This window comes from Balaenoptera borealis (assembly GCF_965194805.1).
Source record: "Balaenoptera borealis genome assembly, chromosome: 7".
In the NCBI taxonomy this organism is placed as follows: Eukaryota; Metazoa; Chordata; class Mammalia; order Artiodactyla; family Balaenopteridae; genus Balaenoptera; species Balaenoptera borealis.
The window spans coordinates 20,178,472-20,200,996 of record NC_138864.1 but is presented as its reverse complement, the minus strand read 5'-3'; the positions used below and the strand labels follow the sequence as shown (position 1 = coordinate 20,200,996).

Sequence of the window (22,525 nt, the reverse complement as noted above, 5' to 3'; positions counted from 1 at the left end):
CTCCAACAGGGAGAAAATTAACAGAGACACAAAAGAAAACTGTGCAGGGCAGATATCTTAAATGCAAGTGGGCTTCCCTGGTGGCGCAGTGGTTGAGAATCTGCCTGCTAATGCAGGGGACACGGGTTCGAGCCCTGGTCTGGGAAGATCCCACATGCCGCGGAGCGGCTAGGCCCGTGAGCCACAACTACTGAGCCTGCGCGTCTGGAGCCTGTGCTCCGCAACAAGAGAGGCCACGATAGTGAGAGGCCCGCGCACCGCGATGAAGAGTGGCCCCCGCTTGCCACAACTAGAGAAAGCCCTCGCACAGAAACGAAGACCCAACACAGACAAAAATAAATATAAATAAAAATAAATTTTTTAAATGCAAGTAATCTGAATTACATGATACAAAATATTACCAGCCTATAATTAGACTGTAACTTAAGAAACTAGGCATAAAAAGTAAAATCAAAGATTTTAATAATTTTAAGACCATGATATGAGGAATGCCACAAGATGGTTCATAATCAACTGCTAAAAGAAACTCAATGATAATTTTTTTTTTACAAGAGATAAATAGACTGACACCAAGCATTGTACATGGAGGACCACAACAAAAGCAACAATGATTGCAATTACCAAACATGAAACACACTCATACTATGTCATAATATTGACATTCAGTCCAGTAATCCTCCACTGTAACAGCTCCTTTACTCTGCAGTGAAAATTGATTTGTATGTTCTTTGCCTCTGAGTCCTTGTGGGATTTTTTTTTTTTAATTCAGACAGAAAGTCACAAAAATTATACTCATCCTCATCAGTTCACTCAGTCCCATGTAATTAATTTTTTTTTCATCTTGATCTTTTGTTAGCACTTTTATGAGTTCATCAGTTTTTCATTAGAGTTCTGAAAATGCTTATTCATTCAGTTCAGCAGTACAGTCAGTTACCAGAAACCTGTACTTGTCAGAGTCTTTTCCATGAATTTCTTGAAGATGAAACCCTTTTATAGGAACATATTTGCAAAAGCATCAGAGTACACCCAGAACTGTCTGTAAATGACAAAACTTAAAAATGACCACAGTTAAAGATATGATGAAAGTTCATAATAATGCAGTTGACAAGAAAGTTAGTTATTTCTGAGATATACATTTTAAAGTAATAACTAGGATTATGACTTATAACATTATACCAGAACATATAAGATTTTTAGAAATTTCATGTAATGTCTGAAACATTTATATTAACATATTTCCATACAAATAACCCAATGAAAGTTTAGTATTAGTTGTTTTGTTTGTTTTTTTTATACTGCATGTTCTTATTAGGCATCAAACAAATTTGGAACTTCTGCTTCCAACCTAAAAGAGTAATTAGTACAGTGCTTACCCTAGCAACTAGAAAACTGGACAAAATTTATGAAAATACCATTTTCAGATACTGGACAACAGCACATGCAAGTCTGTGATCCCTGAAAAACAAATGAAGTGAAATCTATAATTTTCCAGGCTTTCTGCCTAAATATGCTTTCCCCTACAACACAAGAGAAAACTCTAGTGAAGCATAATGGTCTGGATGAGTTGAAGGGACGAATGTGAATTAAGGAAGGCTGAGGCAGCCAGAAGCTGAGGCAGAAAAAAGTAAGCTAAGCAGAGACACAATTCCAGAAATTTCTATATAGGGTTTCTTGAATATTAAAAGGAATATTATGTTATGAATACATATGTAAGACTCAAAGAGGCCAGGCAAAGAACTACTAGAAAGCCTGCAAACTGATCAACTCTAGGAGCTCACAGAGAGAGCACTGCAAGATGTTCCAGCTTGGAAAGCCAGAATGAAGACACATCATTGAACACAGGGGAAAACATTACAGATCTATGAAGGATTACGCCTTAATGGTAAGGCTAAACTAGTCTCAGAGGAAAGGTTCCTATAAAACTGACTCAATACAGCTTAAAAACAAACCTCAAAAGAATCAAGTTGATCCACAAGTAACCTGACTACCTGAATGAACAAAATACAACATCCACTAAAAGAAGACAACAAAATCCATTTACAGTGTTCAAACACAATGGCCAGTATCCAATCAAAAATTATTATAAATACAAAGATGCAAAAAAAAAGGATGAAATTAAGCGATAAAGATCTTAAAATATCTATTATAATTATGTCCACAGATTTAAAGAAAAATATGAACACAATGAAGAGAAAATGGAACTATAAAACTTGATCAAATAAAACTTTTAGAGCTGAGGGACTTCCCTGGTGGTCCAGTGGCTAAGACGCCACGCCCCCAATGCAGGGGTCCCGGGTTTGATCCCTGGTCAGGGAACCAGATCCCACATGCCACAACTAAGAGTTCGCATGCTGCAACTAAAGATCCCACGTGCCGCAACTAGAGGATCCCATATGCTGCAACTAAAGACCCCACATGCCACAACTAAAAGATCCCGCATTCCTCAACGAAGATCTCGCACACAGCAACGAAGATCCTGCGTGCCACAACTAAGACCCAGCACAGCCAAATAAATAAATTAAATAAATATTTTTTAAAAACTTTGGAGCTGAAAAAAACACTATTTGAACTGAAAAATTCACTGGAAGCACTCAATACAGATCAGACACTACAAAAGAGAAGACTGATGAACTTAAAACCAGAGCCAAACTAAAGGTACAAAATATAAGCGAACAGAGCCTTAATGATACATGGGAAAATACCAAAAGCCAAAAATACATGTTATCAGAGTCCCAGAAGAAGAGGAAAGATGTGAAAAAGAAAAAGTACTTAAAGAATGGATTTTTTTCAAATTTGATGAGAAAAAACAAACAAACAACAAATTGAAGAAGCAGCAGCAACAACACAAACTCAAGAATATAAGCGAGCCCAAAGGAAGGTAAACACAAAGAAACCACACCAATGTAAACCACAATGAAACTATGGAAACGATGAAATAAAAATCTTAAAAATGGCCAGAGGGAAAGAAGACAAATTACATAGCGATGAACAAAGGTAATATCCATCACAGACCTCTCATCAGAAACTATGCCTACAGAAAACAACAAAATAGTTTTTAAATGACAAAAGAAAAAAGTCAATATAGTTCTCTATATACAGTGAAAATAAGTCAAAAATGAAGACACAAGGAAAACATCTTTGACAAAAGCAGAAAGAACTTGTTGCCAGAAAGCCTGTACTACAAAAAAAAAAAAAAAAAAGTCAAAGTTCTTCAGATTGAAGGAAAATAATACCAGAATATCTGATGTACAAAAAGAAATAGTGTCAGCAATTATAAATCTATGCATAAATATAAATTTTTTACCTTTAAAATTTATTTAAAAGATAATTGGCTGTTTAAAACAAAAACAGTAATGATCTATCAAGAAGTTTACAACATAAGTGAAAGTAAACTCTTAAAAAGCACAAAAGATGGAAGAGGGCCAAAGAAAGTGATATTATAGTAAGGATCTAACATTATATGTGATATGATCTATTACTTGTAAAAAAAAAAATGTTTTAAGTTAAACATGTATATCATAAAATCTAAAACAACCACTAAAATAAGAAATTTAAAAGATATAGCTAGTAAGTCAATAGACTATTTACTATTCCATTTTATTTAATCATTAGTTACTATAAATAGTAATTTTTCCTATTCCATCGTTTGGAATAGTAAAAATGGAGTAGCAGAAGTTACTTAATCCAAAAGAAGGTAGAAAAGGAAGGAAAAATGAAAAAAGAAGACATAAAACAAAACAAAACAAATGCCAAGTGGAGGACTTAAACCTAATCACATGGAAAATTATATTAACTGTGAATGCTCTGCACTCCAATTAAAAGAGAGAAATCCAAATGGAAGAAAAGCAAAAACAAACTATTACTATCCACAGAAAACACAACTTAAAAAATAAAGACACAGAAGAGTTGAAAATATATATGATGTAAACCATATCAAAACAAACCTGGAGTAGCTACATTGATATCAGACAAAGCAGACATCAGAACAAGCAGTATTATTAGGGATAAAGACATATAATTCATAACACTCTTAAATGTTCATGAATTCAATAAAAATACATGATGCAAAAACTAGAAAAAGTGAAAGGAGAAATAGATAAATTCAGAATTATAGTTGGGAACTTCATATCTCCTCTTTCAGTAAAAAGTTACCTTCAGTAAAAGGCTAATAATACAAATAAACAGAAAATCAGTGAGGCAAGAAAAGACTTGAACTGTATTATCAATCAAGTTGACCTATTTGACATTTATAGAACACTATGCCCAACAATGGGATAAAACACATTATTTTCAAGAATACACGGAACATTCACTAAGACAGACCATATTCTGGGTCATTACGCAAACCAAAACAAATTTTTTAAAACTGAAATTGTACAAAGTATGTTCTCTGATCATGATGGAATTAAACTTGAAATCACTAACAAAAAAAATTTTTTTTAATCACCAAATATTTGGAAATTGAAAAACTCACTTTTAAATAACCCATGTGTCAACAAAGAAATACAATGGAAATTAGAAAATTAGAGAACATACTGAGTGATTATAAAATAAAACAATCAAATTTGTGGAATGTAGGTAAAGCTATACTGAGCAAATATTTGACAAAAAGAGATTTAAAGTTGTTAAAGAAACTTTCACCAAAGCAGTAGAAGGAAGGAAATACTAAAGGTAAGAGCAGAAATCAATAAAATAGAAAAAGAACTATAAGAACACTATTCATTAAGACCAATGAAACCAAAACCTGGTTATTGAAAAGATTAGCAAAACTGATAAACCTCTAGGCAAACTGACCAAGAAAAAAGAAGACACAAATTTCCAATATCAGTAATGAAAGGGGAGGTATCAGTACAATCCTGCTAATATTTGAATATAATGACAAAATGTTAAAAATAAATTAATGCCAATAAATTTGGCAAATTAAGTGATATAACAATTTACTTGAAAGATACTTATCACCAAAACAGACAGAAGAAAAACAGAAAATCTGAATCTATTAAATTACTTGAATTTATAATTAAAAGCTTTAAACAACATAAAACCTCCTGACTCACTCATCTTCTCTACTGAATTCTATCAAACAGTTAAGGAAGGACCAGTACCGATCTTACACAAATGTTTTTAAAACTAAAGGAAGAAGAAACATTTTCAACTCATTATGAATCCAACATTATTGCCCTGATTCCAAAACCAGACCAAAAAATAAATAAATAAATACAACAAAAGAAAATGACAAACCAATATCCCTCATGAACATATAGGCAAAATACTTCATCAAAATAACTGCAAATAAAATCATGCAATATCTAAAAGGGTAATCTACTATGACCAAGTAGGGTCATGAATTTAATCTATATTATCAAGGTAAATAGCTGCCAGGAGACCTGAGATTACAGGGCAACCAACCAACCCAAACTCTAAAGAAAAACAGGTACCTTGAAGGACAAATGGGGGCATGAGCACTTGAGTACCTGGGGAAGACAATCCTGGACACCAGAAAGAATAATTCAGCTAAAATTGTTAATGAATTCCTAAAGGCTGAGTTTGTGCTAGCAAGAAAATATAGAACCCATGGAGGCCACCAACACAAGGGAAGGCATACCTATTCACAGGTTCTTCAGAGACCTCACCAGGTTTGCACACACACACACACACACACACACACACACACAAAGACCAGGTGCAGAGTGAGAGGTCTGAGAAAGCATCCTCGTGCTTGGGGATGAGAAGAGCAACCACTGAGAGAAAGGCATGAAGTTCAGCCTGGATCCTTTCTACCATCTCTAATGCATGGGAGAATAAAAGCCTAAAACCACTGAGGGAAGTGCAACAGACCCTGTGATTTTCTGAACACTGTTGAAAACCCATTTGAGCTACGAAAAGGAAGCAGCAAAAAACCCTATACGCCTAGGGGAGGAAAAGGAATTCCACCACAAGTGGGAGTGGGTGACATACATTGAGAAGTTCCCTTTCCTAAAACTTAGGACACCACTGTTACCCAGTCTACTATGGTGGGTATCTTGCTGTTTTTGATAATGGATCCAAGTGGAAATGGCAGCTATTGGGATGTACAGGCTTGAGTGACGCAAACTGACCGGTGGCTGCGATTTGGTCCACAGTTTGCAGCCCCAAAGAGAGATGTTTTTAACCTGTCTTCCAACAGGTACATCTGAAGGCTATGTTATAGGCAACAGCCCAAGACTCAGTAAAAATACAACAACGTTAATCAAGAGGAGTATTGGTCAGAGCTATGAGAATGGAACAGAGTGATCATATCCACTCTCGGTTTTCTGGAGCTGGCACTGAGATTGAATAGCTGCAGCAGCACAATGGATACCATCAGCTTATAACTTGGCCGAACTATCAGTCAACCAGGTCTAGGTATTCACAGGAACTTCTGTGCATCAAGGACCCCAGTGAACCAGTGGTTTGCTTCAAGTGATGGAATGAAAGAAAAGGCTTCCCCCAAAAGGGTTCACTTCCATCCCTTCATGCAAAACCAAGATTACACTAAGGCGAGGCTAGCTGCACCCTTGAATAAACCATTTTCATTTGTTCATTTGACTTTCAATGAAGTCTACTGGGCCCTTTCCTTGTTAGTCATCAAGTCCAAGTGACATCGGGCCAGAGTCACAAGGCACCTATGGGTCAGGTGACTAGTTTTAACAAGACCGTAGCAGTAGGCCTGTTCAAAAGAGGTGCACTTGGCAGCTGGGTCAGGCAGGTGGCACTGCTGTGCTAAGAAATGGCCTGAGCACTTTAGCAGCCACAGTCTTTAACTAAAGCTGTGGTTTTTTCTTTCCTCCTGGGATGATACATTGTGCTAGATCACCGGGGAGGGGACATGCAGGAGCCCGTGAATGGGGCAATCTCCTGTGAATTTATAACCTTCACAACATAAGCATGTAAAAAACATCAATACCAAATACACATTTGCCAGGGGAAGCCAGAAGAACAGTACATGAATAAGCCCAGAGGCTCCACCCACACTTTAGCTTTTCTTGAATTTGAGTGCCCCCCACCGTCCACCCCGCCGCAGGAACACAAACTAAGGACTTTAACACACACACAAAAGGGACTAGCCATAGCTGCCAGGAGACGACATTATTTTCTGACCAGGAGCGTGGGGAGTACAGAGTAGTGGGGGGCTAGCTTGTAGAAGAGGGCTGAGGTGGTGGGAGGCTTTTCTCCTGCTTGGCTCCTCACCCCACGGTCAGCGCTGCTTCCTCCCACATACCTCCAAACTCCTCTAAGCCCCTGGGCCTAGGGGCTGTTGAGCTGCCCACACGCATGCTGCGACAGCTCCACCCTGCAGCCCTGGTGTCTTCAGCCTCCCTGCCACCTACTGTGCTTTTTCCCCACAGGACCAGGTTGGAGCGTGCTTGGGCACCTCTATCCAACAGAGCTATAAAAGTTTGAATTTCTCCCCTCTCCTTGCGCTCCCCTGCCATACTTGGCTTTTATTTTAAGCAGCTGAGGTTAGAGCAGAGGAGGAGAGGAATCAGAGGGCACAAAGGGAAAAAGAAGCTCTGCACCAATAAGCAAGACTTTGCAGCTACATTCAATCTCAAGCGGCTGCCTACCTGGACTCAACAAATGAACTTATAATGTATTAAGTCTACCCAAAGCTCTGTATCCTCATTGCTGAACGCCTTTTATTTTAGCTCCAGGGAGCCCTTGACTCAGCAGGTACAGTCATACTGCCTTCTGTGGAGGCCCAGAGGCTTGCTGCCTCACTGATGTAATTACATTCTTTCTTCCTATAGCCTGGAGCCTGGGCAACAACCACAGTACCATTTGGGCAGCTTCATTTAACTGCTTAGCCTCTAAAAACTCATTAACAGGTAAGTCAGTAAGAGATCTACTAGCCCACCACTTAAACAAGAGCATTTGCTATTGCATCTCATGCTCTCTAAACCAGCCCACAAGGGCCCTTGTCTTCTCTTTTGTAGGAAGCCATGTTTCAGTCAACATCATGTTCTCGTTGCCAATATTGTCAGAAATCGTGAAGGGTCTAGGATTTTACCCTATTTGCAAGCTATGAAGCTAGCTTGTTTCTGTCATGTATACTGGCAGAAGACTTAAGATGTCTCGATCAGAGGTAAAGGACTCAAGACACAGCAAGCAGTATGAGAGATCATGTCACTCTGACAGTTCACCTTCCTATCCAAGTCCTCCTGGCAGAGGGACCTGGTTGGATACTCTGGATACAACAGGTTTGCATGACAGCCAAAGAAACTGTGCTGGACAATTTACCATTTTTATAACAAGCAGAAGCAAGTCTGCTCTTTGGGGAGTTATTATTGCATCCCTCAAAGTGGCTAGCTTCCAACACAACCCTGAGAAATGGAACAGGTGAAGAACAGTCAGGTCTTTTCATTCTTAGCATGGCCAGCAATCCCCAGCATGCCCTAGGACCTTCAGAGATGCTCAGGGCCCATGGCAGAATGCTTCTCCCAACACACTTTTATCAAATCTAATACCAGAGGTCTTACACAGTAGCATAAGGCAAGAAAAGAAATAAAAGTTACACATGGTTCAAGAAGAAGTAAACTGTCTCTATTTGCAGACGTTAATTGCCTGTACAGAAAATACCATGGGATTCACAAAAAAGTTCCCAAGACTAATATACGAGTTTAGTAAAGTTGCAGGATACAAGGTCAATATACAAAAAATAATTGTATCAATATTTCTCTCTACTAAAAATAAACAAGGATAATAAATAAGCAAAGGACTCATAACAGCACATAAGAAGGGATTTGCCATAGCTTTGTTAAATATATAATCTAGTTAATCAGTTGACTTGGTTTCAGAACACAGAAATGAATTTGATTCTGAATAACCTACAATAGAAGAATTATAAGAAAAATGAAGCAGCAACACAAAGAGAAACCAATTTTAAAAAAAAAAAAGCATAAACATGTTTGTGTAATTCTTTGATGGAAATATAAGAGAAAAACATCAACAAAATCTGTAATACTTAAAAATGCAAAAAGGGATATAAGGCAGTCAAAAGAGCATGCCAGAAAATTAGGGTCAGGGATCGTAATAATTTGGACAAGGGCCCCAAACAACATGCCAACAGTAGGACAACAGACGGAGATTAAAAAGTAGTAATAGTCACAGGGTCCAAAATCGAGGTTTGGATGAGAAAAACGGAAATAAATGCCATGTATTTATTGTTGTAATAGATGCTGGCAAATGACTTACAATCACATACTGTGAAAAATAAAAATGAAAAATTTTAAATGCCCAACTTAGGTGAGATAGGGAAGGATGGGGAAGATGTGGAGTTTTTCGGTTAAGACATACAATTCTGATGCGTGTACCTTATCCAATTACAATCAGTTTTCAATTATCCTCTTTTATCGATAATGAATCACCAATATTGTTGACTCTCTACTACCCTGGCTACTCCCCACTTAACGGAGGTTTCAGCAGATGGTCCATTTCTATTTTTCTGGTAAAACATTTGTTGTGATAGAAATTTAAAGTTGAGAAGCCAAATGAAATTTCTGAATTGGCTTTAAACTGAAATAATCCTTTCTACCTTGGCCTCTAGTATCAGAGAGAGTTGAGAGTTAGCTATGTTAAGTATTCACTGAAAAAGTACTCTTGAAGCAATACAATTTAAAAAGTGATTTTTCAGCAATTAGAAACTATTTTCGCATATATACTTTGCAAATAGTTTCAAAGCACTGTCAGTTGTGGTTAATTCCAATATTTCACAAAGTTGAGGGTTTTTTATTTACAAATTCAAAATCATCAAAAATTCTGTAGCATTAGAGCCAGACACAAGCTAGATAAGAATGATCTGATACGAACAGTAGATTTAAATGTGAACAGTAAATTACTCTCTCACACTCAAAGTTGTCCAAACTTAAGGAGGCAAATATATAAAATTAAAAGTCAAGGACTCCCATATCAGGAATTTTAATTCCTAAACTAAAAAAAATCAAAATGTTTTTAACTTAAAGAAAAACACAGCTTGTGAAGAGGGATTTTAATAGAGATATTTGAGGGTTAGATTCACATCTGTTGCTTAGTTATTATCAGGAAACTTAAACTGTTTTCCCAGGTTATTATTAACTAATTAATAAGTAATCTATAAAATGATTTTGTAACATTTGGTTTTAAATCACTAATTGCAGCATTTTTCAAAATTAGTATCCTATATGAATACAAAATATATTAAATGCAAAACTGAAAATCTGTTGCTATGGAAGTAAGAATCTGTAAATTCTGATGTTTATAATTTGATATTAATTTTTTTCATGAAAAGAATATAATCTGATTCTCACTCAAGGGGTTTAGATATCTGCTTCTTTGTTAAAAACAAAGGAATTTAGAATTATCCTGCTAAGAGATCAAAGAACCTTATAATCATCAAACCAATTTGTGGTTTTAAAAAAGAAAACCATAGGGGAGTTCCCTAGTAGCCTAGTAGTTAGGATTCCGGGCTTTCACTGCCATGGCCCAGGTTCAGTCTCTGGTCGGGGAACTGAGACCCTGCAAACTGCGTGGCATGGCCAAAAAATAAAATAAGAAAGAGAAAGAAAAATATACTAAGCATTGTATGCAGTAAGAAGTAACTATTATTTGTAATATCTTGTGTATCCCTAACCACAAGTCACAGGGAATAAAAGGTGTTGTCTAGACCTGAACTTTCTTGCTGTCATTATGTCTTACAGAGATCCCAGAATTTATTTTTTCAGAACAGTCTGAGTATAACTTGGAAATACTGTCGCACAGAGAGCTAAACAAAACACAGAAATATACATCAATTTAAAAAGTCAAAGCTATATCGTGACCCAGAGAATGCTTGACTTGTCAAAAGTCATGTAACTAACAAGTAGTGACTGAACCCAAATCATCCAATTTTAAGTCAAAACTACCCTCAGAATTTTCCAAAGAGAGAGGGCCAGCTATATAGTTAGAAGGGGGTTTGCAGACTTCTAACTTACCTAGACTGACTAACTTACCTACACTTTCTCATGTCATTAAACTTCTCTGTGCCTTTGTTTCCTCTACTTCATGGTGATATTTTGACGATAAATGTAAGCAAATACTTGAATTCTTTGGCAGAAAAGCACTATATGTATTTCACTATGTTAATAACTTCTCATCTCTACCACAAGTTTCAACTGATATCTTTTCTTTGGTTTTAGTTTTAAGCTGCAAACAACACTATATGTGTGCATACGCACACCTGCGCTACCTTTCAACATGGCTGGCATTCTAAGATCCTCTTCTCCAATTTTCAAAATGCATGAAAAGGAGCACAATATTTTAATTTTTATCATTATCAAAGCCCTGCCACCCAAAGCTCTGCAGAAAACTGTAGAAATTCACAGCAAAATTTTCCACCACATTACTCTCAACTTCTGTGGAAATGCAACTCACAGCTCATATACTATTCAGCCAGCCCCCTGTGCAGCTTAAACACTAGCAGTGGAAGATTATTAAAATGTATACTGATTTTCAAAATTATAAACAATAACTTCAATTACAAATTAAAAACCTAGCACATATTTTAAAAAATGCACACCACTAACATTCCTAAAATAATGGAAATAGGTAATCAATATTCTAATAATTCAGTGATTTGCAATATGTCTTCTGTTTTGTTAAGAGATATAGAATCCAGCCACTTTATATACTCAAGTCTAAAAAAAAGGTTTCCTCAATGTGTTCCTCAATATTGAAAATAGAAAATTATTCATAAGTAACCAAAATTAACAGAAATTTAAATTTAAAGTAATATTTTGTTATCTACACCATTGTTTTTAATTCTTTTGACAGCATATCTTAAAATAATTTAGCTTTGTAACTTATGAAGACATGTAATTAACTTCCTTTTTCCTTTACCAATATATTTACCCAATAACATTAGCATACAGCTGCATACGACATTAGGGTATAGTAATCCACTAAAAGTACCCATGTTAAAAACAGAAACAGCAGTTGAAATAAAATATGATGGCACATGATCGGTACATATCTACTGAGCAAAACGGGTTACCAGAGGTGAAGACTGAATAGTAATATCAAAAGTAATGCACATGATTAAATCTCTTCATACTGAGACTCTACTAATAGCAGTGGAATTTTAAAAAAAAAATTGTAGGGTGTAATCACCTTAAATCAAGCTTTATTAATATTTTGAATGAATGAATGAAGTGAATACCTGAATGAATGACTACTGCAGTCATAATGTTTAACACCTTGAGATGTTCACAATTTGGAATACACAGAGAAGATGACTTGAATACAAACAAACTGGTTGAAATTTAATGTGGTTCACAGTAAAGATGCAGTGCCTTTCTATTTGTAGAACAAAGAATCTCAAGCAAAAACATATATACAACTAAAATATTTTCAAGTGCAATTATCCAAGGCTTTAAAAAGAATATATACCTTTTACTATGTAATTCTTTCTTGCCCCCCCCCCAACACCACCACCCTATATCTTTTTAATGTTTGGCATAAGTGAACAACAAACCAGAATAGAATACGCATTTTTTAAAGACTAATTTACTCCTGTTCTATTTAAGAGCAACACACAACCACTTATAACTATAGCCTTTTAAAAAAGCATCCTTATATAAAACAGTGGGGGGTGGGGGGAATCCCTGCTATACATATGAAGCACAATTTAAGCCCAATACAACTGACCAATCAAAATTAGTGAATGCACTGCATCTCTCTGCAGTGGAGAGAAGCCACAAGGTAGGCTGTCATTCTGCAAAAGCTGCCCAGAACAGGCTTTCCTCTGAAAAGCAGTGCCATTCCTTTTTAGAAAGACTGAATCTAAGTGTTGTCTCTGGAGACAAGAAGCCTTCAGTATGTTAAATTACTTTCATTATGTATTTTCAGATGCTTATTGATTCCACAGTAGGAAGAGTGAGAGACTGCAGCAGCCTCCAAGCAGCACTACATGTTCCATACATTAGCAGTACTGCTGAAACAATGGCACAGTACAGACACACATTTTCATTAAGGTCTTTTTCGAAGAGGTGTTTATGACCCTCTTCCCCCGGTCCTCTACTAACCAGTGAACAAAATGAATCAATCAAAACTGGAAACGCTTCAACTACATCAAGAATTTATCAAATCTTTAGCAGAGGTAAGATGTGTTCCTTATTATAGTATTCAGTTGCTTTTGAACCAGCATAGTGGGGTAAAATTACTTTGAAAAATTTCAGCCTAAATTTTAAGAGTTTATTTGCTTAATTCTACTTATTGCTAAACATGTATCTTTTAGATCTATTTATTTTAAGACATGATATGTTTTAAACGTAATTTTTTAGGATGCAATGTTAAATACAAAGAATATTCTTTGTTGAATCACTCTGAAGATAGATATCAGCTTTTTAAGTTACTTCAGATATACTAAATACCCTTAATGTCATCAGTAGTCTTTCTGAAGTGTTCAAAAAATGCTTATATTTCTTGAAAGAATCAGGTTTACTATTTAGCTATTATTTATTACTCAATTTTAGGTTTACTATTGGGCATGTTCATTGAAAATTATTTAATTTGCAGTCACCTTTTACATCACCCTTTACATTTCAATTACACTAACAGTTCATCAATGGAAATTTATAGTGTTTTATCATGGAATCTGTTTTAATCAGTTAAAAGTCAAGCCATGTGCTAATAAGCAAGTGACAATATTTTACAGCAGGAAATACTGTAAAATTTATTATAAAGATAAGAGGGAATGACAGTATGTTTAATGTATGCTAATTGCTCATAATCTCTGAAAATACAGGTTAACTTCTAAAATGAGAGCAGAAATTGGTTTAAAAAAATACAGCTTTTCTTTCATGGTAATATTTGTAATGTTAACTCTATTACTAAATATTATACTTACAGTCTTTGTTAGGAAAAGAGAATATTTAAAGAAACCGTTAAATTTATGCATAAGCTATGGCTCTAATAATACAGTTTGCTTACTTTGATAACAAACACTGTGTATGGTGTTAAATCAACACAACTAAAGTAACTTTCAATTAATAGGAAATTATTAGGAACCCTATTCCTTAACCATTTTTTTTTTCTTTTTCACAAGGGCCCAAAGCAGCTAATTCAGTATTTACAACTGACAATATGAAGAATGCATCTGACCCATCACCTCCCTAGCTGTCTGAACCACAAACTGCAGGATATTCTTGCAACAATGATTTTAAGACATTAAGGAGTTAAAACCGGAGAATACAGGTCTACATTACTGCTGGGATATAACACATCGACAGTAATCATCCTAAGAAGATGCTATATAAAACAGCCACAAAATGAAAATATAACTGTAAAAGCCTGAAAACAAAATGGTGAGCATTTTTAAAGGGGGAGTTTATACTGTAACATACCAAAATTGTGGAGCCACTGATTCTTGAAGAAACAATGAAACATGGATTGCCAAGAGAATGACATACATTACCAGCAAGCTAAATGAAGCTTTAGCAAGTATTTTTCTGCACTAAATATTCAGATATTCGTATCAACTGATATTACTAAAGGATTTTTCCATCTGAGTTTTATGACCAATTATGTATCCTCTTCTAATGAAAACAAACCAAATTAAATAGCAGATGGTTTTTATCAAGAGAACATGGACTGGACTTATAACCAAGTTATGTGACCAAGAAATCATTTCAAAATAATGAGGACTGCTATAGAAACAGATTTACATTTGTAACAAAAGGATGTCTAAGTACATTTTAGAAGCTAGAAACCTTATGTTTCTTTTGTTTTCACATGTTCTGGAAAATAAAGAGACATCATCACATATTCTCTCAAAGGGAAACAATTCCTATCATTTGAGGAAGTTTCTCTCGGTCGTGACTTTTTAAGGCAAAACAAACACAAGTATTTTGTACTGGTCTTTAGAAATTCATCAGCCAACTAAATCTCACAATTCATGCAGTTGAAGTATTGGAGAGAAAAATGAAAGAATTCCTACAAGACATGAAATAAAACACAGCTACTTCACTGTTGTCAGGTAAAAACTCATGTCCAAATCTGTTAATGACATCATGTATCATATTGTGAAAAACTGCTATAGTGAGCCAAAAGGCCCATAAGGCAACAGCAAACAGGTAGGTCAGAAGATGCATGCACCCCAGGACACTGTTTAACATTTACAAGAGAAAAGAATCTTGCTCTAGAGTAGATGCATTTTCCTTAATTATCATCTAAACTGACACTTCTGCTTTATTTAATTCTAAATCTAACTGATGTGACAAAGACCTGATGTTTAATCTGTCAGTTCAGAAAATTTGGCACACTTTAAAATTTTCCATTTTTATAGGATTTCAATGCTGGCTAAGACCTTCACTTACTCAAATATATGCCTTTAGTAAGCTCAAAAGAAATTAATAATGTTAGCATTTGTGTTTCTGAAACACTACCTTTAAAATAATATGCATAAATAAAACTATATTCTAAAACTTGTCAAAGGTTACATCAAGTGAAAGGCTAACGTGAGTTCGAAAATTATTAGCTTTTATAATTTGTTATGATTTTGCAGGCAAAATGCTGTACTTGAAATGTGAAATATAGTTGGTTGTATGATTTTATATTTTAACTAAATATACTAATTACTGACATTTTAGCCCAGCAAATCAGACATTATTTTTATAAATTACTCTAAACTTCTATATATTAAAACATAGATATGCATGAATTAGCAAGAGTTTGGCTTTTTTCTTTTAATTTTCCTCAAAATGATACACACTGGGTGATTTACACAAAAGGTTTCACAGGAAATGTGTAACTTTAATAGATTGCTCAGAAAATGGGCTTCAGATACTCCTTTTCCCTAAAATTTCATTTTTTGCTTTAAAAATTCTGTTTAATAAAATCAACTGATGCATTCTTTTAAACCACCTTAAAAATGGCTATTTCTTAATATGATATTAAATTTCAATTTTCTCCTTCTACAAGATATGAAAGGGTGTGGTCACAAAATAAATCATTCATTCATAAGAGTGATTAGTGCTCTTTTACTAAGGCCTGTGGTGTTTTACTTCAAAATAATGTCCTTTTTTTCCAATTTTTATAAGTTTGCTTGTTATAAAGTTCAGTGAGCACTTTCACTGAGAAATATGAAATATTTATCATTTGCCTACTTCAGTGGGAAATAACTCCAGATATCCCCAAACACACTGTTGACTGCTGAATATGAATTTCAATCAAGAGCACGGACAAAGTGATTTAAAACAAACTAGTGCTCTGTGCCACTTGTCATTTTAAGTGAACATTTGTCCTGTTCATTTGAAATCTCATGGGAATAATTACACCTACACTAATTGTGCTACAACATGTTAAAATAGCGTTTATTTTCCACCTACTCACAACATTTTAAAATGAAATCTTAAAACACTGGGCTAAAATTAGTTTTGCATACTGGGTAGTTTTATTATACAAAAATATACTGTATCTCAAATAATAACCTTGAAAAACCCAAATAAGGAAAACCTTTTTAGTTTATTAAACAATTTTGAACTATATAGGAGCAATCCCCAGTACAGTTATTTCTTCAGATGGGGAACCCAATTTCCCTGTACATCAAAACAATGCAAACCTTGATGTTCCCTAATTCTACATTTTCCATTAATAGTTTATAAATTTAAAAATTAAACTAAGTACACAATAAAAAAATTTTTTTACAAAGAACACAGGTTTTGTACGTCCTTTAAATTGCCAAATATCAAATAGTTTATTCTATTTCACTTTCTAGGGAAAAAACCAACTGCTCCAAAAGAATGTGTTTTTCTCCCATTCTGGAAATCAACATGCAGTCTGAATCTAACATTACAGTGCGAGATGACATTGATGACATCAACACCAATATGTACCAACCACTATCATATCCATTAAGCTTTCAAGTGTCTCTCACCGGATTTCTTATGTTAGAAATTGTATTGGGACTTGGCAGCAACCTCACCGTACTGGTACTTTACTGCATGAAATCCAACTTAATCAACTCTGTCAGTAACATTATTACAATGAATCTTCATGTACTTGATGTAATCATTTGTGTGGGATGTATTCCTCTAACTATAGTTATCCTTCTGCTTTCACTGGAGAGTAACACTGCTCTCATCTGCTGTTTCCATGAGGCCTGTGTATCTTTTACAAGTGTCTCAACAGCAATCAACGTTTTTGCTATCACTTTGGACAGATATGACATCTCTGTAAAGCCTGCAAACCGAATTCTGACAATGGGCAGAGCTGTAATGCTAATGATATCCATTTGGATTTTTTCATTTTTCTCTTTCCTGATTCCCTTTATTGAGGTAAATTTTTTCAGCCTTCAAAGTGGAAATACATGGGAAAACAAGACACTTTTGTGTGTCAGTACGAATGAATACTACACTGAACTGGGAATGTATTATCACCTGCTAGTACAGATCCCAATATTCTTTTTCACTGTCATAGTAATGTTAATCACATACACCAAAATACTTCAGGCTCTCAATATTCGAATAGGCACAAGATTCTCAACAGGGCAGAAGAAGAAAGCAAGAAAGAAAAAGACGATTTCTCTAACCACACAACATGAGACTACAGACATGTCACAAAGCAGTGGTGGGAGAAATGTAGTCTTTGGTGTTAGAACTTCAGTCTCTGTAATAATTGCCCTCCGGCGAGCTATGAAACGACATCGTGAACGACGAGAAAGGCAAAAGAGAGTCTTCAAAATGTCTTTATTGATTATTTCTACATTTCTTCTCTGCTGGACACCAATTTCTGTTTTAAATACCACTATTTTATGTTTAGGCCCAAGTGACCTTTTAGTAAAATTAAGGTTGTGTTTTCTAGTCATGGGTTATGGAACAACTATATTTCATCCTCTATTATATGCATTTACTAGACAAAAATTTCAAAAGGTCTTGAAAAGTAAAATGAAAAAGCGAGTTGTTTCCATAGTAGAAGCTGATCCCATGCCTAATAATGCTGTAATACACAATTCTTGGATAGATCCTAAAAGAAACAAAAAAATTACCTTTGAAGATAGTGAAATAAGAGAAAAATGTTTAGTACCTCAGGTTGTCACAGACTAGGGAAAAGGCTAAGTTTCACCAAACCCACATTCAGAAGTTTTAAGTTTAAATTGTAAAAAATTACTGCCAAATATAAGAAAAACATTTTAAGTACTGGTTATGTTGTAAATTTTCAATGTAAATGTCAAGATTAGATTAGGTCATATATATTCAATTTCTTCATTACTTAATGTATTTGTTGCATGGCAGTTTGTTAAGGTAATATCATGTGTATATTCTGTCAATATTATGTCCATCAGAAGATATTTATGTGAGTCATATTTTCTAAAGAATAAATACATAGCCTTAAAACACTGTATAACTTTAAAATATAACTGACGCAGGTATCCTTGCTTTTTTTTTTTATAAAGTGTATTGTTTCTAAGCCACAAACTATAGATATATTTATATGTTAACAACTGGAATAGCATTTTAACATAAAAACCAAAATTATGGGCTCCAAGCAACCAAAATGACCCAGGATTTTCTATACCACTATATTATGTTTTCTAGCATAGTCTACTTGCTATAATATTTGATGCATCAAAAATAATGAACTATATATGAAACTTTATCCTTTTTGGAATGTAGGAAATTGTAGGATTTATCAGGATTTTAAAATTCAAGAACCAAAACACAAACAACCATGTATATGCACATCACGATAGGGGAACTTTTGAAATTCAAGTTTATTATGAAAAAGAGACTGATTTTCTAAGATCAAGGGCACTATGCCTATAATATACAAATGAACTGACAATAAAAGGAAGGAAGAAAACTAAGGCTTCTTTCCTCCTTCCTCACTTTGGTTGAGTTAAGCCAAATGCTCTGGATTAATACAGTATACTGGCAAAAACCAGTGCATTAAAATAAACAGACATCCTAACTTTATTCAAGTCAGCCTTTTTGTATAACAGAAGTTAACTACTAAAATCTGAATACAAGGAAGGAAAAAAAAAAAAGACTTTATGTCATTATAGAAAAGTCAACTATTTCTAATTTTAGAAACATAGCAACTTTAGAGTAATACAATTTACACAATGTTCCTACACTATCAGAGCTCCCAAGTGTTTCAAAATATAGTAGTCCTTTTCAACTCTCAAAATCATTAAAGTGGCAATAAATCTTGTGAATTTATTTCCACTACACCACTTAATTAAATTTAAAGCATTTTGCCTCCAATCCCCAATTCATGTTAGAAAACTGTGAAATTACTAATCCTAACTCTAGATATCAGGTTTGAGAATCTCATATCAAACGAGTATTTTCCAATTGTTATAATCTAATAATCTATCGATGAGTGCTAATTATCACTGTACCTGAAAAACAGCAATAAGTTATTTAAAGTAGGCAAATACTTGCTCCCTTGTAATTGGTTAACTGGACAATTCTTTATTCTGTTTCTTCATACTGTATTCACTAAATCAAGTAGCAACTCATTTTTAAATAAAAATTTTTATGTCAAACAATTCAATAATAATCTCTCATTGAAAGAAACATGTTTTCATTAGGTGGTCTTCTATAATTAAAAATTAAATGTTGGACTGTGAAGAAAACAACCAATTCAATAATATACCACTTTTATGTAAATAAATGAAATTCATCCAATTTAGTTTACTGAATACCTTATCCCTTGGGGAAATGAGCACCATGCAATAGCAGGAATTCACTGAGGTTTACATGACAAACTTAATAGTGATATATTTCTGATAATAATGTTATGTTGACATAATGTTAAATCTTGGCAAAGAATCGGTTTCCTCCTGCCTTACTTTGTATTCTTTTATGGAATTAAAGAATGCTTCAATTTGACAAAATGTAGCATAAACAACTAAGACTTATTTTTTGAAAACTTAAAGAGAAATTAGGATTGCATAAAGACATTAAGAAAATTTTCATTCGACAAATATATTTAGCACAGAATATCTCCTAATATATTCATTTAAAAATTTTTAAATAATTTTGTACTTGGATTTCTGAGCATAAATATTTTAATCTCTAGCTTTATAATCTTAATAAAAATTAGACTATTTTTAGAAAAGTCTTCATGTTAAGAAAAACCCTTTGTGTTCTAAATATTTTTCATCTTCAAGTCTATAAACATGCCAAAGAACTCAGTTTAAAAACATTTTTCTAATAAATCTGCCTAAACTGCGTTCATGCCCTCTTGTTCTCTGTAATAAGAAATCTAACAAAATAAAAAATAAATAGCAAATATTATAATGTTGCCCTCTAAGCTGTTACTACTTCTACACTTGACACTGGAACTATTAACAAGCATTTCTGTCCACCTGTAATGATCTTTCAGACATACAAAAGTACAACCACTGGTTTACAACAAAGAATATTCATATTTACCAGATAACCTCTAGTAGCTTTTCAGTGTTAAATAATATGTAAACCAAAATAACATTTATGTTAAAAGTTCAGCTTTTAAAAACAAGTCACAAATACGTTTGCAATTACTGATCTCAGCTTAAAGGAGAGAATGAGAAGCTTAGATAACTTTTTGTTTAAATGTTGTTCAATGAAAAGGTGAAATATTTTTATTTTTCTTATGATGGCCCTTAACACAATGTGTAAATGTTTTACTTTATTTCAAATAATTTTACCAAAAAAGCATTAATGCTAATTTTTCATGTTAGAATGAAATTTTTAAATGCAAAAGCAATAGAGGTAACAATACATTCAATATGGGATCTTCTTAAAATCATATTTTTCTATCCATAGGCCACAAATAATGTCAATTTCTATATAGCTAACTGGGTTAGTTCTTGAAAACTACTGAAATAAGAACTATTCTTTTAAAAACTAACCAAAAATGAGCTCAACAAGATATGGAACTGTTGTTTTCTCTTTTGTTTCCTAATTTAAGGTCATTGTTATTCTACCAACTAGTACCCAACTGATGTTCAGACATATTAAAAAAGAATTATTTACAATGATGCTTTATTAAAAAATGCCATTCATAGCACTGAATAATTCTATACTTCTCCCCAATAATAAGTCAATTTTTAGGTATATGGTCTATTTTTAATCCAAATAAAATAATAGCAAAATCTCAGCTCTCTGGACATTAAAAAATCAAACTCCTCATTTCACTGAGATTAGACTTAAACGTAAAAACCTAAAAGTATAAGAAAGCAAGTGCTTATTCGTAGGGCTTTATTCAACATAGTAATTTCAAGACTACTTTCCAAAGTCAATAAAACTTTTGGTTTTATTATATTTTATGATTGTACATTTAAGTAAGCTTTGTAATTCAATTAACATTTGAATCCTTACAAGGTAGAAGGCACTGTGGCTGATACTTATACGGCAGAAACTCATATATTACCCTCAGAGCTTAAAATCTAGAATCGAGGTAGTAAAAAGTATGGTAATACCTATTAAAAAAGCAGAATGTGGCAAATGTAAATTAAAAAGAATAACGTTCTTAACAAACTTAATAAGAAAAGAATTATGTTGGATTTAAGAACAATATACACAAAAGCAATGTTGAGGAAAGCTACTAAAGCATATCCTGAAAACAGTAAATTGTTCTCTTTAGAAGAAAAATAATACAGTAGTGAGAAGTTGATATGGTAAGTTAAATTAGAACCAAAAGACAGAGGCCTTAAATGCCAGCAGAGAAATCTGAGCAGGGGAATAACGTGATAAGAAATGAGCTACAGAAAAAAAAAAACAACAAAAACAGCAATATGTAGAAAGAGTTGACTGAGTAAGACACAGAAATGGGAAGCTAAGAAAGCAAAGAAAACACACAGGATAGGAAGCTACTGCCATCACCTCGATAGGTAATGAAAGGCCTGGCAACAAGTGCTGGCAGTAGCTCTACAAAGGAGCATACAGATGTGACAGGCAACGTCAATGCAGAATCAATAGGGTATCCAACTGACTAGAAAGCCAACTGTTTTAAGAGAGTGAGGAATTAAAAATGATGGCCATAAAAAGACCACAAGAAATTAGATTTCCTCAATGATCTAAGAACTTTTTAAATTATGCTTTGAATAAAGTACATGGGTAACAAGGGCAAAAACAAAAAGAATTTCTGGCAAAGCAGAAAATTCAATTAAGTAAAATAAACATTATTCAAGAATGTTCTAGGGGCTTCCCTGGTGGCGCAGTGGTTAGGAATCCGCCTGCCAATGCAGGGGACACGGGTTCGTGCCCCGGTCCGGGAAGATCCCACATGCCGCAGAGCAGCTAGGCCTGTGAGCCACAACTACTGAGCGTGCGCGTCTGGAGCCTGTGCTCCGCAACAAGAGAGGCCGCGACAGTGAGAGGCCCGCGCACCACGATGAAGAGTGGCCCCCGCTTGCCACAACTAGAGAAAGCCCTCGCACAGAAACGAAGACCCAACACAGCCATAAATAAATTAATTAATTAATTAAAAAAAAAAAAGAATGTTCTAGTTATTACAAATATTCAAAATGAAAATTCCTATTTGATGTTTTAAATTATCTACTTTATAT

General features: G+C 34.3%; 2 protein-coding genes across 3 annotated transcripts in view; one reads left to right on the top strand and one right to left on the bottom strand.

Annotated features, from left to right (window-relative positions):
* COG5 (component of oligomeric golgi complex 5) overlaps positions 1-22,525 on the bottom strand; it is a 284,645-nt gene that overhangs the window by 188,725 nt on the left and 73,395 nt on the right. The gene's annotated exons all lie outside the window — the stretch shown is intronic.
* Positions 1,054-22,452, top strand: GPR22 (G protein-coupled receptor 22). Its single transcript, XM_082399870.1, has one exon. It carries the CDS (start codon positions 16,770-16,772, stop codon positions 18,069-18,071), a length of 1,302 nt encoding a protein of 433 aa, XP_082255996.1. The 5' UTR covers positions 1,054-16,769; the 3' UTR covers positions 18,072-22,452.

Coding starts and splice junctions, on each gene's coding strand:
- GPR22 (XM_082399870.1), top strand. CDS start 16,770: ATGTGTTTTTCTCCCATTCTGGAAATCAACATGCAGTCTGAATCTAAC.